General features: G+C 45.6%; 1 protein-coding gene across 1 annotated transcript; it reads left to right on the forward strand.

The window, feature by feature from the left end:
* Positions 1–1,828: 1,828 nt before the first annotated feature.
* LOC311015841 (uncharacterized protein) lies at positions 1,829–27,009 on the forward strand (the record flags this gene model as incomplete). The annotated part of the gene is made up of 5 exons (XM_084013281.1): positions 1,829–1,863; positions 5,041–5,146; positions 5,848–5,970; positions 25,979–26,101; positions 26,910–27,009. Exons 2-5 carry the CDS (start codon positions 5,058–5,060, stop codon positions 27,007–27,009), a joined length of 435 nt encoding a protein of 144 aa, XP_083869407.1. The 5' UTR covers positions 1,829–1,863; positions 5,041–5,057.
* Positions 27,010–27,169: the final 160 nt, after the last annotated feature.

Below are 27,169 nucleotides of genomic sequence, written 5' to 3' on the forward strand. Positions count from 1 at the left end.
AAACACTCATACCAACTCCAAAGTGCACCCAAGGCAAATCAATTAAAACAGACTGTCGATGTACATATCTGTGTTGACAGAATAATATTTGAAACAAAACTAACCTCGCATCGCATGAATCATCCATTTTTTGAGGGACTAGTTTCTCAGCAGCAGCGGAATTTTACTTTGCTCCGTCGGACTCAAGACTCAAAAGACGAGCTGCTCGGAATCCATCCGGTAAATACACACCGGAACACCGCCGATTTGTCGGCCCTTATACCCCCAAGGCTGTCTGAAAAGCCCTCAGAGCTCACACAAACGCCGGGCAGCACACGGCCACGTGAACCCACAATTACGCACGGCAAGCCTGAACCTCTGCTCCGTCCGGAGAACCGTATACCCTCGGAGGCGTTGCGGGGGATTCCCTCCTGGCACCACCAGTCTCCGTTTGTTCGGTCCCGGTTCTCAGCTCCAGCGGGGGCTATCTCGGTCTCCACAGACGCTCGTTCACGTTCTGCCCTTTGAGCATCCCTCTCGCGCAATTCTTCCTCTGTATATTCAGGCTCGTACAGGTACGGTTGGGTTTGGGTGGAAAAAAACTCCTCATTAGAGTCTTCAAAAATTTCAGTATATTCTCCAAAAGTGTCCATTTCTGTGAGATTGAAGAAACTAGCGCTGCAGGCTACTCTGCGTCTGTAGCAATGACAGCACGTAAACAAACTATTATAGAACCGGTAACTTATAAGTGCTAGGTGATATCAGTCCGCCGCCGCCATAGCCTACTAGGAAGTAAGACACGCTGCTGCTGCTGCTGCTGAGACATAAATCCTTAAAAATGCAAGGTTGGTTTTATTTCAAACATTCTATCAACACAGATATGTACAGCGATAGTCTGCCGTTACAATTGATTTGCCTCAGGTGCACTGTGGAGTGGGCAAGACTGTTTTAATGCCCGTCTAGCTAAGAACCATTGACTTGCGCTAGCCATAGCATAAGCTAACTCGGCAACTAGAAGAACTGAATGAAATGTCTTGAAAACGTCTCCAGACGTCTGGAACACACCGGCTGAGTTGGAAAATAGGTCTTATGTCCAAAATTCCGAACTACCCCTTTAACTGATAATTATGACCCACTAGACTCACTTTTTATCTGCACTTAACACATTAATGACTTGATGTGCCACAATTACAACTAAAAAAAATGAAACAGAAATACCGCTTACCTTGAATCTCTAACTGGAGACTAATGACCAAGTCAGAAATCTTGGTATCGTTCTAGATTCTGACCTTGACTTCAACAAACACATCAAGAATGTTCAAATAACTGTCTGCTATCACCTCAAAAACATTGCAAGAATTAAGTAATGATGTCCCAGCATGACCTTGAGAAACTTCTTCATACATTTATTTGTAGTAGACTCGACTACTGTAACAGTATCTTTACAGGTCTCCTGAAAAAATCTATTCGACCACTGCAGTTAATCCAGAATGCTGCTATCAGGGTGCTATGAACCCAGCAGACCCCTCAGGTCTTCCACTGCTGGTTTGCTTTAAGGAATCTAGTTTTTACTGTGTTATTTATTTGTTAATATTTTCTTACCATTTTTATGTATTTCCACTGTTCTCACTCCTCCTTTTTTAATCTTGTGGACTTCTTGTCTGTATTTCTGGTACACTTTCATCGTAAATAGTTTTACCTTTACTGTATTCTTTTTTGTTCTGTGAAGGCCTTTGATTGCCCTTGTGTGTGATTGGTGCCATATATCATATCCAAAAGATTATGTTGCATTGGTGATGAATGGACTCTGATCCCTGGTTACTTCCTGGTGTAAGAGATCTGCTACACATCGTCCTGTCGTCTCTCCTGCATGTGAACAGTTTGGTAAGTGACAGTTTTTGATATTTGGAACATACAAGAATGTGACAATGTTCAGTCTTTACTGCAGTAAATGTACTGAAGCTGTAAAATACAGCTTTCACCTGAATGCATCAGTAAGAATAATCTACGGTAAGCATATCATGTATTATAGTACAACACTGTGTACTTTTACTGTGGATACTTTAAGTACACTTAGCTGATTACAAAGCAGAACTTTCGTATTTTTATTTTTGTGAAATACAGTAAATAAAAACATACTACAGAATTACATGTCGCCTAATAAACTGTAAAGAAAAAAAAAGATTGTAAAAAAAATAACTATAACCATACAAATTCAACGAATGTGATTCAAATTCAGTTTTTAATGCAATAACGGAAGTTGAGGAATTCTAATTCAACCATTAATTATTCAAGCTCGTTTCTATGTCGCATACTTCGGCCCAAACAAAGTCCACCACCAACTTGACATAATAAACTGAGTAGCTAATCATCAGCTTTAATGTATGACCAATGAAGATAATAGTTGCATGGTAGTCCTCGAGAACGTCCTCGGCTCTCGTCCCCATGGTACTCGTAGTCCACCTCTCTTCATGTTGATTGGGTGACATGGATCTGTTAGTTAAAAGACAAAGTAAAAAATGTCTTCTTGTCAACAACAGTGAAAGGACAGTAACTACCCACATTCAGAGTTCTACCTCCCTGGGTCAAAATGTGTCAAACTTGTATGTTATTATTAATAACTTGAGGGTTCATTACTTCAAAGTTTACATTTGGAAGTGCATTGATATGTATTTAAAAAAGAAACAGCCAATTTTAAGATGTTCTAACATGCGTTCACTAGGAGTATATGTATATTTAATGTGCGTCTCACCTGGATGAGTCTAGACAGGTGGGTCCTCGTCCTCCAGCCAACAGCTCATCCCTTCTCATGAACTATGTCTACAGCTCTGGAGTGTGACTGACCAAATGCTGCATGAATGTTGCCTCCAGATGTTCAGCGTTGCATCTCAGAAACTTCTCATTTATCTGTCTTGCGTCATGGGTTTTTGTGCTGCATGTTTTGGGAATGTCTTGAATGATGTTTTCTGATTGATGTTATATATGTTATTTTGTCATGTTGATAACTGCTGTGCATGTTATGCAGATTGCCTTGGCCAGTAACTTTGTCAACTTAGTTTTCATATTTCATATTCTGTTCGGTTTTTAGGGTGACTTCAACATCTGTCTGGGGACTACAGATGAAAAATAGCCTCTTGGCTAATTCTGGAGCATATACAGCAATGTTATTAATGTGCACTGTCCCTGTTTTCAAATAAACTTATTATTGAGAAGGAGAAAAAATGGACAAATAAATCCTTTACCTCCAACATTTGCAATTAAATTAAAACATACACTTACACTCACCGGCCACTTTATTGGGTACACCTGGCTAGTACCGGGTTGGACCCCCTTTTGCCTTCAGGACTGCCTTAATCCTTGGTGGCATAGATTCAACAAGGTACTGGAAACATTCTTCAGAGAGTTTGGTCCATATTGACATGATAGCATCACGCAGTTGCTGCAGATTTGTCGGCTGCACATCCATGATGCGAATCTCCCGTTCCACCACATCCCAAAGGTGCTCTATTGGATTGAGATCTGGTGACTGTGGAGGCCATTTGAGTACAGTGAACTCATTGTCATGTTCAAGAAACCAGTCTGAGATGATTCGCACTTTATGACATGGAGCGTTATCCTGCTGGAAGTAGCCATCAGAAGATGGGTACACTGTGGTCATAAAGGGATGGACATGGTCAGCAACAATACTCAGGTAGGCTGTGGCATTGACACGATGCTCAATTGGTACTAATGGGCCCAAAGTGTGCCAAGAAAATATCCCCCACACCATTACACCACCACCACCAGCCTGAACCGTTGATACAAGGCAGGATGGATCCATGCTTTCATGTTGTTGACGCCAAATTCTGATCCTACCATCCGAATGTCGCAGCAGAAATCGAGACTCGTCAGACCAGGCTCAAGGTTTCACGTGTTGTGTGTTCAGAGATGCTCTTCTGCATACCTCGGTTGTAACGAGTGGTTATTTGAGTTACTGTTGCCTTTCTATCAGCTCGAACCAGTCTGGCCATTCTCCTCTGACCTCTGGCATCAACAAGGCATTTGCGCCCACAGAACTGCCGCTAACTGGATATTTTCTCTTTTCCGGGCCATTCTCTGTAAACCCTAGAGATGGTTGTACGTGAAAATCCCAGTAGATCAGCAGTTTCTGAAATACTCAGACCAGCCCGTCTGGCACCAACAACCATGCCACGTTCAAAGTCACTCAAAATCACCTTTCTTCCCCATTCTGATGCTCGGTTTGAACTACAGCAGATCGTCTTGACCATGTCTACATGCCTAAATGCATTGAGTTGCTGCCATGTGATTGGCTGATTAGAAATGTGCGTTAACGAGCAGTTGGACAGGTGTACCTAATAAAGTGGCCGGTGAATGTACATTGGTTTTGTGGCATAATGTCGACCCAACTGAATGTACAAACAGTTTGCTGAATACCAGGAAAGAAAATTCATGTCCATGTATACAAATGACTAGATTACAATTCCATGACTGTTTCACTAATTGCTGTGAGACTTTGTTGGAAGTTCATGTCGACCAAAAGGCCAAAGCAATAAACGTAACAATGTAACTTCCTGACCGGAGTTCGAGCTAATCCGATAACAAAAGAAACAAACAAAAACACATGGACAAGGTCTAACTCCCTACGACAGGACGACAACGGTGTTCAATGACAACAGGGATTCATCCCTACTGCTTCATGTTGGACATCAAAGTCTGAGCTATTTACAATGTGAATAAAATGTTAGCATTGAAGCTAAAGTTATCTATGAAGAAAAGCTCAAAGATTAACACAAGGACTAAATGCCTATTTGAGTCAGTTGAAATATTTTAACTGGAGCGGTAACTTTGTGTGTCGCTGTGTCCTGAAAGCCTTTGAGATTCTCCTGCTGACGTCTGGACGCTGTGCAACTCAAACGGGACCAAAACATTATTGGTCTCACCGTTAACTACCATTCATAGTTACTAATTAAGAAATGAGGTCCCATTGGAGACACAGGAAGGGGCGGGACTTTGCCTCTCTGTTGTCAATGTTGCTGTAGTGACAGTGTGCGTCTCTGCCAGCAGGTGGAGACTCTGCTATGAATCAGTGTGAGGACCGAGAGGACGGAGTCCTTCCCTCTAAAACCACTCAGGATGGGGGACATGACAGCCAGACCAAAGCTCAGAGGTGAGCATGGATCTCGAAGTGTTAAAGGAGAGGCAGTGCAGTCGTCATGTCCATAATAAATCCATGAAGCTGTTATGTCCATATGTATGACTATATTACAACATAGCAATGATAGCGACAATGAGGAGTCTTCCTCTCACTCAAGGAGGTTGTAGAGTATTAAGTAAGACACTTTATATCCACCAGACTCTTATTTTAGGTTTTAATGTAACTGATAATGCGTGAGGAGGTGTCTATTACCAGGAGGTAATGGACTACGTGAAGGACAAAACCATCAGACACCCAGTGGAGATTTTGCAACCAAAGTGTAAAGTTGTTTCATGAGTCATAACTCCGTTTCCCCATCATTGTCACCCCATAAGGTTCTCATGCAACGGAAACATTGTCCACTGCTCCCGTTAATAGGACGGACCTTAGATACGACTTGGCAACAGGAGATATTTCTAGTCCGCTCATAGAACCCTTAGGCACAGCTACGAACCACAAAGCTAACATTATGCTAGCAAAACGCTGAGTCCAGCACTGAGTCGGGTGTTCACAGGTCCACAACGAGGTCTAATGTGACCCAGATCCATTTATAGTATTGATTCTGACACTAGCATCAACTCTTAGAGCAAGACTCATCAATATAAAGGAAAACAGAGCAAACTGATTCATGAAGCTCAACTAGTTAGAATCTGAAATTGTATTTAATTTATCAGGATGCAGCAGCAGAGACCAGACTCCCCTGGACCTGGACCTGGACCCAGCTGTGTGTCCATGAAGAGTGACCGGTCTATGCCTCGCTATATTAGTTTTAAAGCTGACCAAGCTGATGATGGAAGGTAAGAACTGAACCTGAACCCTCCTTAGAGGAAGAATCAGGTCTAGACCAGCCAGAGAAAAGTTCAGAGTCAGTGAGAAGCTAAATTGGCTAACGTGACAGCTACTGCAAGCTAAAATAAGCTAAGCTTTGCTAAGCTGGGTTTACATCGGAGCTGCTAGAAAACCTAGCATCAGACTCCAAGGGGCTCTGACCGAACTGGGTACTTGATGCATTTGGAGTGAGACCGCTTTGGTCCAAACAGTACATTCACAAGCTCAGTAAGCGATCTACTATCAGTTAAAGGACCGGGGTCCCGCCGAACGAACACCAGTTCATTCACAAGCTCCCGTGTGATGGTAACACGTTTACTGACCCTTTGTATTGCGCATGCATTCCCTGCTCCCCTGTTAGTTCCTGCTAACACATGTACACACACAAACACCGCCCCCACACTTATCCTATGCCGTCAGCTATTCTGCCTCTGAACACGGTGAGGAATAGCTCCACCTGGTGGCTGGCCCCGCCATCTCTCACTCATCACCTCTCCTCCCCACACAGACACACACATACCCACACACACACGCACACTATGGCGTCAGGATCGTGTGATATTACGTGCGCACACATCAACTGAACGTGTCACACCTGCGTGCTTTGACGGCTGTGGAGCAGACAGCGCCTGACGTGTAATGTAGTTTCCTCATTGACTTATAATAGTCCCCCGTTCACGCGCAAGTTCATGCGTGATGACTGCTGCACGCCGGTAATCACACTACAAGGAGTAACTACGTGTAACATTCATGCGTTTTTGAGCGAACGCACGCATTAACGCTCGCATGAAGATAATTGAACATTTTTGTCAGGCGCTCACACGTACGCGGAAACGACGTGCGCAAACTCTGTCACGCATTATGAAGGTAAATCGATGTCAAAACACTTAGAAAGACGCGCAGCAGCAAGTGTGTGAACGCATGGTTATTTGTTATGCGTGCGTGCGTGCGTTGTCGTGCCCAGGTTGTATGTCACGCGTAACAAGAAGCTGCGTACATATGAAGCAGCGTGCGCACGTCTGTCTGTCACTGTTTGACAAATGTTGTTACGCGTTCACACGCACGTGCGGTCGCAGATTCTGATGCTGCGCGGCCGGAATTGATCTGCTGTGCGCACCTACTCCGCGTAACTTGAACGCGTAATGTAGTTGGCCTTATAATTCCCTCAGTACAAACGACAGCAACGAGTTTCCTTTTTGTTTACTGGCAGGATTTATTTGGTTCATCCAGACCGTGAAAACTGTAATCAAAAAACATAATACACAAATACAATAATCACTAGTCAAAATAATAACAAGCCATACAGTAATATCCCAACATTGTCCTGGTAATGTCGTCACTTTCAATTAGGCTACTGTATACACAATACACTTTGGTTACATATAATACACCAAAACACAAAGACCAATCTAACTAAGCCCAACATGTGTGTGCCCTTAACGGTGTTAGCCCTTAGCTGTATAAAAACAATTTAATACAAACAAGAACAGAAAACACACACAAAAAACGTCAGCAAAACATACCTTAGTAACTGCATTGCATGAGGAAAGTTGTGTAGCTTGGCATTACTCTGTAGGATTGTTTATCTTGATGCTAAGAGCTATTTTGCAGATGCATCAGCACTGAAAAACATGTACTAAATCAGCGGACTTTTTGATGAGTGTTACGCTAAAGTATGTCCTGACGGAAACGGGCGATACAAAAACAAAGGTTCCGCCTTAGAGAACTTTGGTTCCTAACTCAGAAATACTGCGCTGACTGACACAGAGGCAGTTACACTCCCACCAAAACATATCACATGTATATGATTTTCTTCAACTATTGAGAGACAACATACTGCGTAGAAAGGATAAACAAAAAAAACTAAACTTCAGTCCTTGGCTTCCCCAGAGAACGATCACCATGACTGCACCTGTAGTGAGACAGATAGAGAGAGAGAGGGGAGGAAAAGAAAGAGAGAGGTCGGAGTCTTCAGTCTGCTTCCATCAGCGTCACCGTCTTATGGATGGGCCTTTCCAGGTGGACAGGTTTGGAGATACGCTTTCCTTTCTCATCAAGGGTTGAGTCGCTGATGAGCAACTTGAGTCTTCGCACCTTCCCATCCTTTCCTGGGTACACTTCGATAACCTTTGCCATCCTCCACTGGTTACGTGGTGTAGTATCATCTTGCAGGAGTACAACATCGCCGACCTTTGCATTCCTGCGATCTTTGGTCCACTTCTGTCTCTGTTGGAGGCTCAGGAGGTACTCCTTCTTCCATCTTGTCCAAAAGTGGTTGGATAAGAATTGAACTCGACGCCATCTCTTGCGTAGGTATAGATCTTCCTTGACGAACTTCCCAGGAGGTGGAGCGAGTATCGTGGACTTCATGGTCAAAATGTGGTTTGGTGTCAGGGGCTCTGGACTGGATGAATCATTTAGACAATCAGTGCTCAGAGGTCTACTGTTCACTATTGCCATGACTTCATACAGGAACGTTCTTAGAGAGGAGCAGTCAAGCTGCGTAGCTGACTGTTCTAGAATGGACGTCAAGACACTTCTTATGGTGCGAATTTGTCTTTCCCAGACGCCACCCATATGACTTGAAGCTGGGGTGTTCATGATGAACTCACATCCAAGCTGCTTGAGCTCTTCCTGATCCATTTCTTTCAATGCTTCAGCAAACTCTCGTCTTGCTCCGACGAAGTTTGTTCCTTGATCACTTCTGACGTACCTTTCCACAAATGGCGATGAATGAACGCAATGCGTTAATGAAGGCATCCGTGGTCATATCGTCAAGCATCTCAACGTGAACCGCTCTGGAACACATGCAGGTAAGTAACAATCCATAACGCTTTAGCTCTTTCCTTCCTTCCTTTACGTAGAATGGTCCAAAACAGTCCATACCGCAGTAGGTGAATGGAGGAGCTGTTTCCATTCTGTCCTCTGGAAGGTCTGACATTTTCTGCTGTTCAGTGCATCTTCTGAACTTCCTGCACTTAGTGCACTTGTAGATATGGGATGATACAGCCTTGCTGCAGCCCAGTATCCATATGCCATTAGATCGGAGCGCATTCATGGTCATTCCTCGTCCTTGATGGTACACTCTTTCATGATAGTGCTTGACAAGTAAATTTGACACATGACTGTCCTTTGGAAGGACCGCTGGATGCTTCACCTGTGGATGTAGGGCAGCATGAGTTAAGCGGCCTCCAACTCTGAGGACACCTTGGTCATCCAGGAATGGACTTAACCGGTGCAACTTATTGGCTTTGCCCTTGACTGGCGTCTCCTTGTCACTTTGGAGTAACTGTATATCTTGTGAGAAGGTTGCTTCTTGAACCATCTTGATTATTGTCAACTCCGCTTCTCTCCTTTCCTCCAAACTGCAGGCTTCACAGGACTTTGGCTGAAGCCCTTTAATTTCTTTCACATGGCGCTGGAGTCTGGCGATAGCTTTCACCATTTTGGACCAGTCTGAAAACTTGTGTAGGCGATCTAGCAGCGACTTGACTTCTTTCGCCTGGGTGTCGAGAACCTGGACCTTCTTAAGCTCAGGATCGTCATATGTGATCTCTCCCACCTTGACATCTCCACTTGGTAACTCCTTCCGCCAAAGAAAGTCTGGGCCTGTGAACCAGTTAGAGGATACCAGTTGCTCTGCTGTGAGACCTCTTGAGGCGTAGTCTGCTGGATTATCTTCTGAAGCCACATACTTCCATTGTGTAGACTCTGTGCTTTGCTTGATGCGTTCCACACGATTTGCCACAAACACGTGAAATCTTCTGGCTTCATTATTGATGTAACCAAGGACCACTCTTGAATCAGTCCAGAAGACTTCTTGTAGGCATTCTATTTCCAGTTCTTTCTTGAGCATGTCACTGGTGCGGACAGCTACCACTGCTGCTGACAGCTCGAGTCTTGGTATGGTTGTGACCTTAGTAGGAGCGACTCTCGACTTTCCCATTACAAAGGAACAGTGGACTTCACTTGACGTACTCACTGCTCTGAGGTACGAGCACTCTCCATAGCCTGACTCACTGGCATCGGCGAAATGGTGGAGTTCGTAGTGTTGGACCTTGAAGCTTGATGGAACGTAGCATCTTGGAATCTTCACCTCGGCTAGATTTCGCAGGTCTTGAAGCCAGCTTTCCCACAGAGGTCGTAGGTCATCAGGTAAGGTGTCATCCCAACTGAGCTTGTCACGACACATCTGCTGCAGGATCTGCTTTCCCAACAAGATGAACGGTGCCACAAATCCAAGAGGGTCGTAGACTGAAGCGACTGTGGACAGGACTCCTCTTCGAGTAAGTGGATTCTCCTTGACGATTACTCTGAACTGGAACTCATCAGAAGCCACGCACCACTGCACACCGAGTGCTCTTTCCATGTGCAGTTCACCCAGTGCCATGTCCTTGTCTTTGGCAGCTGCAGCACATTCTTCTTTTGGGATTGCGTCTAGGACCTTCTTGCTGTTAGAGATAAACTTATGCAGCCGGAGTTTGCCTGTGCTGCAAAGTTCTCTTGCTTCTTTCACCAGTTGGATCGCTTGGTCTTCGGATGCTACACTTGACAATCCATCATCCACGTAGAAGTTCCGTTGAATGAACTTTATGGTGTCGTCACTAAAGTTTCCTTGTCCTTCAGCAGCGACATGCTTCAGCCCATAGTTGGCACAGCCAGGTGACGATGCTGCACCAAACAAGTGGACTTTCATCCGATAGATGGAAGGTTGGCTTTCGAGATCTCCATTGTCCCACCAAAGGAACCGCAGGTAATCTTGGTCTTCTGCCTTAACATGGAACTGGTGAAACATGCGTTCGATGTCACACATGATTGCCACAGGACCTCTTCGGAAGCGATACAGAACTCCCACCAAGGTGTTTGTCAACTCAGGACCCGTCAGGAGGTGGTCGTTCAAGGACGTTCCTTGGTACTTGGCGGAGCAATCGAAGACAACGCGTATCTTCCCAGGCTTTTGTGGATGATACACCCCATGATGCGGAATGTACCAAGCTGGAGCTTTGTGTATGTCTTCCTCCGGGACCTTTTCTGCATCTCCGCGTCTTATGGTCTCATCCATGAAGGTCTTGTAGTCTTTGTAGTACTGGTCGTTTCTTCTCACCCTTCTTTCTAGGCACCTGAGACGATGGATAGCACAGATCTTATTATCAGGTAAGTTAGGTCTTTCTTTCTTGAATGGCAGCGGCATTTCGTAATGACCGTCGCTCTTTAACTTGATGCTCTTTTCCATTTTTGACAGGAACCTTAGATCTTCTTGAGAGATGGGGCTGGTTTCCGACTCTCTTTCAACGAAGTCAGACTCCAGCATCTTGATGACATCTGCAGGTAAGAGAACTTCTTTGATCTGTGTCCTACAGACATAGTGCACTTCCTTTGTGAGGTCTGAAGAGGACGGTAGACCTGGCATCACTTGCTTCACCATGACTTGGTGACTTATTCCAATTGCATCTCCATAGTTGAGACACGGGTTGCCATATCCCACTACACTCCAGCCCAAGTCTGTCTTCTGTGCAAACGGCTGGTGTTCCTCACCAGGCACCACTTGTCTTGGAACGAGGGCTTGGGCACAGTTGTAGCCAATTAACAGGCCGACATCACAGCTTTGCTGAGGAGCGATCTCATCTGCAATGTGTTCAAGATGAGGCCATGCTTTCGCCGTATCTGGTGTGGGAATATGGTCTCTGTTTGCAGGGATAAACTCTCTTGAGTAAGTCACTGGAAGAGTGATTATCTTGTCTGAATAAAAACCTCTAACTTGTAGACCAGCTAGCTTCCGACAGGACACGATTGTGTTTCTTGAAGCCAACGTGGAGAGGTTTAGCTGAACTGGTTCACTCCTAGCATTGAGAGCCTTCGCTGTCTCGTCGAGGATAAAGGTTGTGTCACTTTGTGTATCAAGGAGCGCGTACACCAGAACTTCACGACTTGGTACACTTGTAGATGACACCCACACTGGAATTATTGTGGAGGTATGCGTGTCTCCAACATTCTGGATGACTCTAAGTGCCGTCGCCTCACGTGATGGTCTCTCTGACTGGTCTTGTGACTGTTCATTCTTCCTTTCTTTGTACTCTTCTTTGTCTTTGTCACTGTACCTTGCTCTGTCAGATCTTGTAGACATCCTTTCTTCCTTGGTGCGATCGTCATGAAGACAAGTTGGGTGTCTTCTCTCACAGGTGTCGCAGCTGTCTCTTTCTCTACAATCTCTAGATCGGTGGCCAAATTTGAGACAGCCAAAACACAATTTATTTTCTTGAACAAACTTGATTCGCTCCAAGATTGTCCCTTGCATAAACTTGTAACACCTTTGTAGACTGTGTCCTGCCTTCTCACAGAAGACACAGCTTGTGACGACGGCTTTCTCATCTGAGGTGGTTGCTAACACCTTTGCTCCAGGACCTCCGCTCTTTACACACTTGTCTGGAATCCTTTCACTTGGCTTAAGAGCATGAAGAGATGTTATTGGGCTGCAGGCGATTTTAGCTTCACGTGTGAGAAACTTGACAAACTGGCTGAAGCTCGGGAACATGTGAGTGTCTTCTTCTGCTTCTATGACTCTCCTATTCCACCTTGAAGTCACCCAGTCTGGGAGTTTAGAGAGAATTTTCTGGTTCTCGTTGCAATCATTAAGTATTTCAAGACCTCTGATCTGAGACATGGCTGCCTCACAGCAGCGCAGGAAGTCGGCGAGTTCTTGAAGTTCCATACTGCCTTTGGAGCTTATCTTGGGCCACGCGTCGAGCTTCTCTCTGAAGGCCTTGGCGATGAGGAATGGATTGCCGTATCGCTCTTCTAGGATGTCCCATGCTGCATAATATGCTGGCTCTGTGCCAAGTAAAAAGTAGCTCTCTATGGCCCTTTTAGCAGATCCACCCACATACTTGCGTAGATAATATATCTTCTCTTCAGCTGGTATGTTCTTCCTGTCAACGAGCGTCTGAAAGGACACTTTCCAGTCGTTGAATCGGAGTGGGTCACCACTGAACACTGTAGGTTCAGGTAGAGGAATGCGACTCGCACTGATGGCTTCTGCGAGCGCTTTGACGAGAGCTGTTGTGCCATCTTCATATTTGTTTTCTTGCCTTGCTTGTGCTACAGCTGGTGGTGTAGAATGGTGCCGCAATGGGCTAGTTTGAGGCTTGACTTCTTCTTTCTTCACAGAGACACGATGGAGAAGAACATTTATAGTTTGAGGCTTGACTTCCTCTTCTTTCTTCACAGAGCCACGATGGAGAAGATAATTTATTTCTTCATCTGAGCCGTCGCCCTTAGTTGCCGGACATGAATGTATACTCTGGTCATATACTTGCTGTCGTGCCTCGGCAGCCTTTAGCTTCTTAATAGTCTCCAATCGATCTAGTTCTCTGCGCTTGGCTTCTAGCACTCTTTGTCTCTCTGCATTTTCAGCCTCTTGTTTGGCTTTTAGCTGAGCGGCTTCAACTTCCAGTCTCTGAAGCTCTTTAATATAATGCTCTTGCTCCAGCTGTACTTCTAAGGTGGCTTTGTTGGCAGCAACCTCAGCAGCTGCACTCTTCCTGCTTGCAGAGGAGCACTTAGTGTGGCGAGAGCTAGTGCCTGTCCTTCCTGAGGCTACAGACATTACCTCTTCAATGACTCGATGTTCTTCATGTCTTTGACTTGTAGTATGCCTATGGGCTGTAGCTTCCTCCCTTGCATCTATAAGGTCCATTGCATCCTTAACCATCTTCTTTGTTACTGTTTCACAGGTGTCGATTTTGCGACGTGTGTTAAGGTCAGGAACCTCAAGGCGTTTCCAATCGTCATAAACGTCATTTAGACTCCTAGATGTATTGCGTACTTTAGTAATTTGTCCATCTAGCAGGTCGTCTGAGCACTTTCCACTCAGCGCTTGGTTGGCTTCTTTAGTGGCATCATTCCACTTCTCATAGCACACACTGAACCGATGTGCAACCTTTATTACTTGCTCATCATGCTGTTCTTGACCCTTTTCCGTCTTTCTGCGGACTCTTTGGCCTAATGGTGGCTCTTCTGAGGAAGCGGGGTTGTCCACTATGATGCCTTCAGTCGCTTGTGGCTGCACGGTTGAGCTGTGCTCGTGCACACACTCTGTCTTGTCAGGTGCGTGTGACTCCATGTCTGGGAAATGTACATCTGCCATTGTGTGCTCTTCGCCATTTCGGGACATCTTACTTGCCTTACTGTTGTCATTCACTGCTCTTTGGTGCTGTCTTCGTGAGCAGTTAAGTTTTCACTATAATTCCCTCAGTACAAACGACAGCAACGAGTTTCCTTTTTGTTTACTGGCAGGATTTATTTGGTTCATCCAGACCGTGAAAACTGTAATCAAAAAACATAATACACAAATACAATAATCACTAGTCAAAATAATAACAAGCCATACAGTAATATCCCAACATTGTCCTGGTAATGTCGTCACTTTCAATTAGGCTACTGTATACACAATACACTTTGGTTACATATAATACACCAAAACACAAAGACCAATCTAACTAAGCCCAACATGTGTTAGCCCTTAACGGTGTTAGCCCTTAGCTGTATAAAAACAATTTAATACAAACAAGAACAGAAAACACACACAAAAAACGTCAGCAAAACATACCTTAGTAACTGCATTGCATGAGGAAAGTTGTGTAGCTTGGCATTACTCTGTAGGATTGTTTATCTTGATGCTAAGAGCTATTTTGCAGATGCATCAGCACTGAAAAACATGTACTAAATCAGCGGACTTTTTGATGAGTGTTACGCTAAAGTATGTCCTGACGGAAACGGGCGATACAAAAACAAAGGTTCCGCCTTAGAGAACTTTGGTTCCTACCAAAATAAATAACTCAGAAATACTGCGCTGACTGACACAGAGGCAGTTACAGGCCTGTTCATTTCAGTCAACCAGGGGAGGCAACTACATTACACGCTCATGTTACGCGGAGTAGGTGCGCACAGTATGAAGGTAAATCGATGTCAAAACACTTAGAAAGACGCGCAGCAGCGTGTGTGTGAACGCATGGTTATTTGTTATGCGTGCGTGCGTGCGTGCGTGCGTTGTCGTGCGCAGGTTGTATGTCACGCGTAACAAGAAGCTGCGTACATATGAAGCAGCGTGCGCACGTCTGTCTGTCACTGTTTGACAAATGTCGTTACGCGTTCACACGCACGTGCGGTCGCAGATTCTGATGCTGCGCGACCGGAAGCTGATCTGCTGTGCGCGCACCAAACGCGTAACATAAACGTGTAATGTAGTTGGCCTTTTCATTTAAGTCAACCAGGGGAGGCAGCAGCGAGCCATACTTTGCCTGCCGGACCGGAAATTTAAAAGAAGAAGAAGAAAAAGAAGAAGGAGAAAGGTGAGTGGGAAAGATGGTGCTATATAAATACATAGGTCATTTGTGTTGTGTAAGTTTTAAAGTAGAGTCTGGAGTATTGCTTGTTGCAGTGTAAACAAAACATTGAAACTGGGCCCCTCCTCTCGGGTTCAACTGTGTAACGTAACGTAGCCTCCTGCCACAGACAGCAGCAGTTATGAGGACCACAAAGGAAAGGAAATATAGCCTAGTCCAGCGGTACTCAATACTACTATACCACTATTTGTGTTTTGGTTGGGTCAACACGTGTATCGGGACTTGTCTCCATGCCAACAGACAGCCTGTTATTGGGTCGCGCTGCGAGCATTTTTAAGTTTCACTTTCGTTTTTGAAGCGGTTCGCATGTTGCCACTTTGCCAGTAGGAGCATAGATAGATAGCATAGACGGGAAAAGATTACATGAAAGTGGCGTGTTCCAAGTTCTCTGCCTAAAGAAAGGTGGACAGTGAAAATCGCCAATTTAAAGAAGAATGGACTGAAAAGTTTGCATTCATTCTTCCTCCAACCAGCACAAGACCCATGTGCTTAATATGCAGGAGACTATCTGTGATGAAGATTTCCAATTTGAAAACGGCATTATGAGACAAAGCATACACATTATGAAGAAACATATCCTCAAAATTCAGAGGTAAGAACAACAAAAAGAAATGCACTAAATACAGTATATGACATGTGGCCTGACCGACCTCAATAAATGGACCTTTGAGTCATTGAAAAACATCTTTGTGGCCCTTGAGGATTTGTATTTGAGTACGCCTGGCCTAGTCCGAGAGAAGCGTGTGCCCGAGGTGACGGTGAACAGTTGATACTCTGCCCCATCGTGTGAGTAACAATCTTAGGACGTAAATGAAGTGGCGTGCATGTATTGGGTGTAAAAGTGCAGTGACTGCCATCTTGTTTCCCTCACAGCTTCCGAGTCTGTGCCCGGCAGAGGACAGTGTGCAAGTGGAAGACCAGCGGTGGTCGTGGAGGATCGGTGTTGCCAAGCTACCACAATTACGGACCCCTCCCCCCCACACCCCCTTTTATAATTTCTGTGAATAAATATTGTTTTAAATGCCCTTTACAGTCTCCAAGCACTTTCTTGCCTTTAAACAGCTCCTCGCTCTTACAGAGCTTGCTTTAATTGAAAACACATTTTAAATTAAAACTGCGAGCAGTATCGTGACGGGCCCGAGCTTATATGCGGTCGTGGAGTGCCTGCGGTCACAGGGCAGTGTCGTGGACGCTGCCCTTGGCGCGGCCGCCTCTCATGGCGCAAGTCGAGACACAAGCGATGGACACCGAAAGGCATCCGTCTGTCACGTGCGGTCGTGGAGTGCCTGCATTCACACGCGTGGCAGCCGCCTACCTGTGCAGCAGCCACCTCCTCGTGGCGCGAGTTTAGACACAAGCGATTGACATTTAAAGCCATCTGTCTGTCACATACACACATGTTCATGCCTTCCTGACATCTCTCCTCCTCCCCCTAGTGTGACCTCTCCTCCTCCTCTCCCTGTGTCCTCCTTGCAAGGTGAGATGAGAGGAATTAGTTATAAAAAAAATCAGGTGTGGCTTTAACTTGGAAAAAGTGACTAAATGAATGACATTTCCTGTCACCAGTAGGTGGCGCTCTGACAGAGTGAATGTCAAAGTGCAGATGTGTTCAGGAAGGAACTCTTATCAGGTGTGGAAAGTTTGGAGCAGATCAGAGAACAAACACTGAAGTTATAATAGTTTTGGATGTTAATGACAGAGTTCAGCTGACAGCTGTATGAGATGCATGTAAAGTGTGTCATCTCTCCTCCTCTCTGTGTCGAGGCTGAAATGAGAGGAATTTAAAAAAAGGAATTAAAAGTGGCATGACTGTTGATCTGGTGTGATCCAAAGTGAAACTAAATTTCAGTCACAGAGCTCACACACATGTTCATGCCTTCCTGACATCTCTCCTCCTCCACCTAGTGTGACCTCTCCTCCTCCCCCTGTGTCCTCCTTGCAAGCTGAAATGAGAGGAATTAGTTATAAAAAAAATCAGGTGTGGCTTTAACTTGGAAAAATGCACAAAATCAATGACATTTCCTGTGGCCAGTAGGTGGCGCTCTGACTGTGAGTGAATATCAAAGTGCAGATGTGTTCAGGAAGGAACTCTAATCAAGTGTGCAAAGTTTGGAGCAGATCAGAGAACAAACACTGAAGTTCAGCTGACAGCAGTGTGAGATGCATGTAAAGTGTGCATCTCTCCTCCTCTCTGTGTCCAGGCTGAAATGAGAGGAATTTCAAAAAAGGAATTAAAAGTGGCATGACTGTTGATCTGGTGTGATCCAAAGTGAAACTACATTTCAGTCACAGAGCTCACACACATGTTCATGCCTTCCTGACATCTCTCCTCCTCCACCTAGTGTGACCTCTCCTCCTCCCCCTGTGTCCTCCTTGCAAGCTGAAATGAGAGGAATTAGTTATAAAAAAAATCAGGTGTGGCTTTAACTTGGAAAAATTCACAAAATCAATGAGATTTCCTGTGGCCAGTAGGTGGCGCTCTGACTGTGAGTGAATATCAAAGTGCAGAGTGTTCAGGAAGGAACTCTAATCAAGTGTGCAAAGTTTGGAGCAGATCAGAGAAGAAACACTGAAGTTATTATGTTTATGGCAGAGTTCAACTGACAGCTGTGTGAGGTGCATGTGGAGATGTGTGCCATCTCTCCTCCTCCCTTTGTGTCCAGGCTGTAATGAGAGGAATTAAAAAAAAGGAATTAAAAGTGGCATGGCTGTCTATCTGGTGTGAGGCAGATTGAGCTGCATGTGAGATTCACAGATCTCCATGTGTCACTGATAGATCTCTGTCTCCATCTGGTGGTCGCTGTGCGCCTGTGTCTCTATGCCATCTCTCCTCCTGGCTGATTTACACGCTTGGCTAAAAACATTTTTTTACCTACTTTATCATGACTTGAGGCGGTGGGTCCAAGAGGCTTTTTTGTACATCTCCACTTGGGCTATCTAGGAGAAAATATTTCATGCGTGTACGCCCTACCTAGAGGGGGGGCTGTTGCTGAGAAGATGGGCATAAAATCGGTCACATTTCATTTTGCCATTAGGTGGCGCTCTACCTGTCAGTTAAAATTGCAGTGCAGTTGTGTTCAGGACGTGATTGTTAACAAGCATGAATATTTTGGAGCAGATCGGAGAAGAAACGGTGAAGTTATAGCAGCTTTAATGCCTATGGCGAAAGTTGAAAATAGTAGCGCAGTCAAGGCGTCGCCGTGGCCACGCCCCTAAATATTCTGGACATCTTTAACTTGTTTTTTCTCCTTTAGGCCTTTCCAACCACATATCAAATTTTGGTATCTATCAGGTCAACGGTATAATGATTTTTTGACTTTGTGTGACCCCTGTGAATGGGCAAAAACAGCCAAAAACGGCCAAAAATTGCACTTTTTGGAAATTTGTGGCAGCGCCAAACATTACCCAATTTTGATGAAACTTGACATGCATGTTCTTTGAACCTATAACAACATAGGTTTGTAGTTTCGTAATTTTAGGGGCAAAAGTTATCGAGTTATGCTAATTGCATTTTGGTAGCCCCACCCTCTAATGTTCATTGGCCGATATCTTCTGATAACATACATATTTTCGAAACATTTGTGGACCACCCCCTCAGCTAGGTCTACAGAGTATGTGTAGCAAATTTCGTCCAAATCGGACCAACGGTTTCCGAGAACTGCGCAACTTCCTTTTTTTCATAAAATCCAAGATGGCGGAAAATTTCGGTAGGCGGACTTTGGTACTCCCAATGGCTTTTTTGTAGAGGAGACTTGTTTACACATGTGTGCAAAGTTTCATGTCAATCGGACTTACGGTGCGGCGAGGATGGCGAATCTCCCACTAGGTGGCGCTAGCGAGCAACTTTTTCCTGACCGACGGCAAATTCTCAAATTTTTCACCAGGCCCTATAGACACTCCAATTTGCGTTAGTTTTTTTTCAGGCGAAGACCCCCAAAACGCAGGTCGTACCCGTGAAAGAATAAGAAAAAAACATTTGAATAACAATAGGGCATAACAATAGGGCTTCGCAGCCCGACGTTGTCGGCGCTCGGGCCCTAATTACACACATAACTTTTGCTAGCTGGGGTCTATATAGACATGTTATACAATATTATTATTAGATTTAGGCTAATTGAAAAACACAGACACAAAGTTAGTAGCCTAGATACAGTACATGTTTTCCGTTTTTCGTTCTTTTATTTTGAAGTGAAAAACCTCACATCCTGCTGTGTAATGAGCTGCATTGAACACAAGCAGATCTATTGAGAACAAAAAATCCATATTTCCTTTTATTTTGGCGAAAAGTAATGCAAAAGTAATGTAAAAGCAGTGTAATGCCTTACAATTCAAAGACAGTAATATTGTAATGTAACTAATTACTTTGAAATGACAGTAACATGCAGGGCTGGACTGGGACCAAAAATCGGCCCGGGCATTTCCAGCCGAGACCGGCCCACCAGGTATCGATGGAAAGACAATGAAGCCTATGAATGAAAACATTTTTTTGTGTGACAATGCTTGTACACTGTCGGGCATCGCCCCTCGGCTGTAATTGGTCCAGCCCAGAATCAATCATGACTAAGGGGCCGATCTACCAGTTTTGTGTACCAATAGCATAGACGGATTATCATGACCACGGGCCCTGGACACAAACTCGCCACGGGCCCCTGCCTACACATGCAAATAGTACGTGCGCAAAGGAGCTCTTCCCATTACGCACATAACACCGCAACACCACAACAACCACAAAATTACTGTCATTTTAGGTCTGTTTTGTTTGGCACCTGCCATGTACAGGACAATTACATATTATGGGAGAGACAGCAAGCTCAAATAGCCAGACATGGTAGTATTATGGAGTAAAACACACCTTAATTAAAATATAACCACCTAAAACAAATCGTGAAAGTAATAAAGGCAACATGAATGAACATCAGTAAAGAGCCACAGCTACGACCACACAAAACCAAAGTGAAACCACTCACCTAAACCACCGACTTTTTCCTGGCCTTCTTCGAGGAAAAGTCCTTGATAAGGTCATCAAAGTCCAACTCTCGGACCAGTTCGGCCTCTATGGCCATGAGTGACAAACTGTTAAGGCGTCTCTGGGTCATTTTTGTCCGAAGTTCATTTTTTATCCTGGCCATTTGAGAGAATGACCGTTCTCCCTCGCAGTTTGTGACAGGAAGCGTCAGATACAGTCTTACGGCACCCGCCAACATCTCAACCTCCGCTGGGGATGTGAGGGGACTTAGCTCAGGCTGACCTGGCTCAGCCGCCCGGCTGCTGCCCGCTGTAGTACTGCTAGCACTGTCCGCTAAGGTTTCCGTAGGAGGCAGCGCCGCTCCACCGCTACCAAACGTCTCCGGTGAACTTGCGCTAGCAGTGTTAGCATCCTGCAGGTCGTCCCGGTGAGTAGTACTGCTACTACCGCTGCTATGAGTAGAAAAATGTTGCGATGGATGGGATTTGCTGCACCAAAGCAGCACCTTTGGCTTCTTTTTCTTTCCTTCGTTTTCTTTTAGCTGATCCACTGAGCTCCCGCTTCTCCATTTTGAAAATGCAATGTACGGTTGACCCCCAGTATACGTACATACGTACGTCATTGTGTCATCACACATTACTGATTTAATCTTATAATTTCTAAAACCTTCAAATTATTTTATGATCCATCCATCCATCCATCCATCCATTTTCTTCCGCTTTATCCGGGACCGGGTCGCGGGGGCAGCTGCCTGAGCAGGGACGCCCAGACTTCCCTCTCCCCGGACACTTCCCCCAGCTCCTCCGGGAGGACCCCGAGGCGTTCCCAGGCCAGCCGGGTGACATAGTCACTCCAGCGTGTCCTGGGTCTTCCTCGGGGTCTCCTCCCGGTGGGACATGCCTGGAACACCTCCCGAGGGAGGCGTCCAGGGGGCATCCGATACAGATGCCCGAGCCACCTCAACTGGCTCCTCTCGATGTGGAGGAGCAGCGCCTCTACTCCGAGCTCCTCCCGTGTGACGGAGCTCCTCACCCTATCTCTAAGGGAGCGCCCCGCCACCCTGCGGAGGAAGCTCATTTCGGCCGCTTGTATCCGGGATCTTATTCTTTCGGTCATGACCCAAAGTTCATGACCATAGGTGAGGGTAGGAACGTAGATTGACCGGTAAATTGAGAGCTTCGCCTTTCGGCTCAGCTCTCTCTTTACCACGACGGACCGATACAACGACCGCATTACTGCAGCCGCTGCACCGATCCGCCTGTCAATCTCACGTTCCATCCTTCCCTCACTCGTGAACAAGACCCCAAGATACTTAAACTCCTCCACTTGAGGCAGGAACTCCCCCCCGACCTGGAGGGAGCAAGCCACCTTTTTCCGGTCGAGAACCATGGCCTCAGATTTGGAGGTGCTAATCCTCATCCCGGCTGCTTCACACTCGGCTGCAAACCGCCCCAGGGCATGCTGGAGGTCCTGGCTCGAAGGAGCCAACAGGACCACATCGTCTGCAAAAAGCAGGGATGAAATCCAGTGGCTCCCGAACCAGATCCCCTCCGGCCCACGGCTGCGCCTAGAAATCCTGTCCATAAAAATAATGAACAGGACCGGTGACAAAGGGCAGCCCTGCCGGAGTCCAACATGCACCTGAAACAGGTCTGACTTACTGCCGGCAATGCGAACCAAGCTCCTGCTCCGGTCATACAGGGACCGAACAGCCCTTAGCAGAGGGCCCCCGACCCCGTACTCCCGAAGTACCTCCCACAGAATGCCACGAGGAACACGGTCGAATGCCTTCTCCAAGTCCACAAAACACATGTGGACTGGTTGGGCAAACTCCCATGAACCCTCGAGCACCCTGCAGAGGGTATAGAGCTGGTCCAGTGTTCCACGGCCAGGACGAAAACCGCATTGTTCCTCCTGAATCTGAGGTTCGACTATCGGCCGAATTTTCCTCTCCAGTACCCTGGAATAGACTTTCCCGGGGAGGCTGAGAAGTGTGATCCCCCGATAGTTGGAACACACCCTCCGGTCCCCCTTTTTGAATAGAGGGACCACCACCCCGGTCTGCCAGTCCAGAGGCACTGTCCCCGACTGCCACGCGATGTTGCAGAGACGTGTCAGCCACGACAGCCCCACAGCATCCAGAGACTTGAGGTACTCAGGGCGGATCTCATCCACCCCCGGTGCCTTGCCACCGGGGAGCTTCTTAACTACCTCGGTGACTTCAGCCCGGGTAATGGGTGGATGAACCTCCGAGTCTCCAGCCTCTGCTTCCTCAATGGAAGACGTGTCAGTGGGGTTGAGGAGATCCTCGAAGTATTCCTTCCACCGCCCGACGATATCCCCAGTCGAAGTCAGCAGCTCCCCACCTCCACCGTAAACAGTGTTGGTGGAGGGCTGCTTCCCCTTCCTGAGGCGCCGGATGGTTTGCCAGAATTTCCTCGAGGCCGACCGATAGTCCTCCTCCATGGCCTCCCCGAACTCTTCCCAGTATTTTATGATCATACTACATTTTCAAAACCACAGCCATTCCAATATATTTTTTAAATTGTACCAAAAAAAAAAAAAAACAACAACTCTGAAGGCCAAGGGCCCCTATTGGCTCTGGGGCCCTGGGCACACGCCCACTTTGCCCATGCGGTAATCCATCTATGACCAATAGCAGTGTTTCCCACAGGATTCTATCGTGGGGGGCTTGTGATCTTGTAGGGGGGTCCAGGGGCATGTCCCCCCGGGAGAACATTTTTAATAGATTTAATTTTAATGCATCAATTTGGTGAATTTTGAGAACCAAAATATGACATTAATCACTGACCAATTTCTTACAAACTGCTGGTACTAATACAAAATGTTGACATACTAAATGGGGTTGAGGAGTTGAAGCATTCAAGAAAAGATGAAAAGAAAAATGACTAAAACACAGTGCTGAGCCTTCCAGGGTTCCCCAATTAGTTTTCACTGAGGGCCAAATTATGTCCAGGTTGGTTGTAGTAGCAGATAGTAGTAGTAGTAGTCATAGCCTGTGTTGAGGGACAGATACAAATGTACGCTTGAAAGAAAATAAGTCCAATATCAACGATTTATTTATTTGAATGCCCCTGGAGAATATTTTGATCAACAACAAAAAACAACAGCACTACAGCAAGTGGCGCACTAGAGGAAAACAATATTGTATAACACTGTTATACAATATTGTTTTCCTCTTGTTTGCAGCGTCTTGCTTTTGTCTTGTAATTTGCAGACGGTCCCTGCGCACTCGCCCGGCTGCCGGCTGCGCATAGAGATCAATGTTCTCCGTTCAGCTCGGAGGACAGCTGATTTTTGTAAAAAATCTGTGTTTTGGTGCTTGTAGCTCGTAGTCTTTGATATTACGGTGGGGAAGAGGCATCATTTGTGTTTGAAAACGTTTCACTTCAGATGTATTGATCCCGAATCTGTGAATATATTTTCAACTTCACCGACTCTTTATTTCACCTTATGGCAGGTTATTAGTTAGTCACTGGGTCCGCACGGTTGGGGATGGCTGCTTTATACTATTAGTTTATTATCACTATTATTATTATTATTAAATTAAGTGGGTGACTATTCCTCAGCCTTCCTTGGTGTTTTGGTTTTGACATACGCGCACGCACTGTCAAACTCGCGCAGCTAAGGGGGGTCGGCGGGGGGGACGCCTTGCCATGGCGACGGGGGTAAACAGAACGTTGATGAACCAAACCAGCCGCGAGGATTTCCCCTTATAATAAGCGCTGCTGCCCTCCTGTTTAGGCCTATTATTAGAGCCGCTAGTTAAGTCCATTCAATGTGTGGGAAACACTGAATATGTATCATGACTAATACCATTAATAACACTAATACCATTAGTAAAAAAAAAATTAAAAAAAGGCTCGGCCCAAAATCGCCATCGGCCCTTCGGGCAAATGCCCGATATGCCCGATGGCCAGTCCAGCCCTGGTAACAAGTAATAAATAATGCATTACGCTTTTGAAGTAACTTGCCCAACACTGGTTCTCACTCATCTAAGAAAGAATCTCTTATTTATCTCGACACTGAAGACAGCAAACTGCCATGTCCCGTCCCATGTTTGTATCTCGCATTGGATCGATTGCACCATCTACTGGATGAAAATGGAACACAGAACAACTACATTACACGCTCATGTTACACGTTTGGTGCGCGCAAAGCAGATCAACTTCCGGCCGCGCAGCATCAAAATCTGCGACCGCACGTACGTGTGAACGCGTAACAACATTTGTCAAACAGTGACAGACAGACGTGCGCACGCTGCTTCATATGTACGCAGCTTCTTGTTACGCGTGACAGAGTCTGCGCACGTCGTTTCCGCGTACATGTGAGCGCCTGACAAACATTTTCAATTATCTTCATGCGAGCGTTAATGCGTGCGTTCGCTAAAAAACGCATGAATGTTACGCGTAGTTACTCCGCGTAATGTGATCACAGGCGTGCAGCAGCCATCACGTGTGAACGTGCGCGTGAACGCGTGACCATTATAAGTCAATGAGGAAACTACATTACACGTCAGGCGCTGTGTGCTGCACAGGCGTCAAAGCACGCGGGTGTGACGCGTTCAGTTGATAGTTGCGCAAGTAATATGAAACGATTCTGACGCCATACACGCATAACAAGAAGCTGCGTAAGTATGAAGCAGCGTGCGCACGTCTGTCTGTCACTGTTTGACAAATGTTGTTACGCGTTCACACACACGTGCGGTCGCAGATTCTGATGCTGCGCGGCCGGAAGTTGATCTGCAAGGTGCGCAGACTCCGCGTTACATGAACGGGTAGTGTAGTTGTTCTGTGTTCCATTTTCATCCAGTAGATGGTGCAATCGATCCAATGCGAGATACAGACATGGGTGGATGACGTGACATGGCAGTTTTGCTGTCTTCAGTGTCAAACATGTATGAATATAAAATATATTTGTCAAAAACCTTCTCAATATTGTGCAAAACATTATGCTTTATGTGAACATACTCAACATTAAAACAGTTCATCACTCATTTTTTTCAGAATTTTCAACCAAACATAACAAAATTCATATGGTGTGACTGTCCGGCTGTAGTGGAGAAAGTTTAAAAAACAAAAACATGTTTTTGAGTTTCTGTACGATAAATTTGTCATTTCTTAGATGAGTGAGAACCATAGACTGCACATCTTTAAATCAGACTTCTGGGGGTGAGAGAATGAGAGTGAGGAGTAAACGCAGAAACAATCATGTCCAAAATAAGGGACAACTGTCGAAAAGAACACTTCTCCAATAATAACATGTCTGTCCGACTGTAGCAGCTGAAAATGTCAATGAAAAGTCCTGGAAAATGATTTCAAGCAAAGTGTGGGAATCCTGATTCCTTAATTATCATATTGCAGCACCACTATCATTACTTGTATACATAAGCAGCCATACACACCATAGCCACATCACTTAGTCGGGTGTTCACAGGTCCACAACGAGGTCTAATATGACCCAGATCCATATTGATTCTGACACTAGCATCAACTCTTAGAGCAAGACTCATCAATATAAAGGAAAACAGAGCAAACTGATTCATGAAGCTCAACTAGTTAGAATCTGAAATTGTATTTAATTTATCAGGATGCAGCAGCAGAGACCAGACTCCCCTGGACCTGGACCTGGACCCAGCTGTGTGTCCATGAAGAGTGACCGGTCTATGCCTCGCTATATTAGTTTTAAAGCTGACCAAGCTGATGATGGAAGGTAAGAACTGAACCTGAACCCTCCTTAGAGGATGAATCAGGTCTAGACCAGCCAGAGAAAGGTTAAGAGTCAGTGAGAAGCTAAATTGGCTAACGTGACAGCTTCTGCAAGCTAAGCTAAGCTAAGATGTGCTAAAGTGGGTTTACATTGGAGCTGACCAGTTCCGTAAAGTGAAGCCAAGGCTGAAGTGCCTTAAACTGTCAATCTCTCTGGTTGTATAGAAGTCTATGAGAAAATGGTCCTACTTCTCTCTTGATGTATTATTTCAGTAAACGTTGTAAACATGAGTTTATGGTCTCAATCTCTAGTTCCAAGTCTTCTTCAATCCAGCATGATGTTCATTTAGTACATTATGGTCCATTTAGAGTCCACCAGACCAGAAAGCAGGGGATGCTTTAGGGGGCGGGGTTTACCTGCTGATTGACAGGTCAATTTAGAGTCCAACAGACCAGAAAGCAGGGGATGCTTTAGGGGGCGGGGCTTAACTGCTGATAGACAGGTTGCTACCACGCTACCAATGCAGTTATCTACTATGATGACTTTAACACTTAGCTGTAAAGTTGACCTTGAATTATGAAGCTAACTTTGTTAGCAGCGTCACACCAGAATCCAGATGGATCCAGATCCAGTAAGGTTGCTGCTCTGGGTTCCGCTCTGCCGCTTGTGTTCATCAGATCCACCCTTTGTGCAGAATCCAAGGCTTCAAATCCGTAGTCCACAAACCAACGGGCGATGTCGCCATGACAACGTCCACTTCTGATCTCCAGTCTGTGGTTTAGTGACTCTTTAAACTTGGTTTTCTCCACAGAGTTCAGCAGATCTCAGAGGTTCCGTTGACCCAGCAGCATCAAACACACCACGACTCCATATTTATGGTGAGTACATGTACAAGCACCTTTCACTATTAACCACAGCAACTACAGACTCAAATACTGAACAGGTTCTAGTGGTCTCCATGCTGCTCAGACCCACACATGAATCCCATGTTGGGTTTTTTAGAGTTCATGTTCAGTTTATCCTTCTGTTCCAGCTGCTGGAGGAGAACATCGGCACTTTTGTGAAGAACGA

The sequence above is a fragment of the Eutrigla gurnardus genome (genome assembly GCF_963514095.1).
Source record: "Eutrigla gurnardus genome assembly, chromosome: 7".
NCBI classification, from domain to species: domain Eukaryota; kingdom Metazoa; phylum Chordata; class Actinopteri; order Perciformes; family Triglidae; genus Eutrigla; species Eutrigla gurnardus.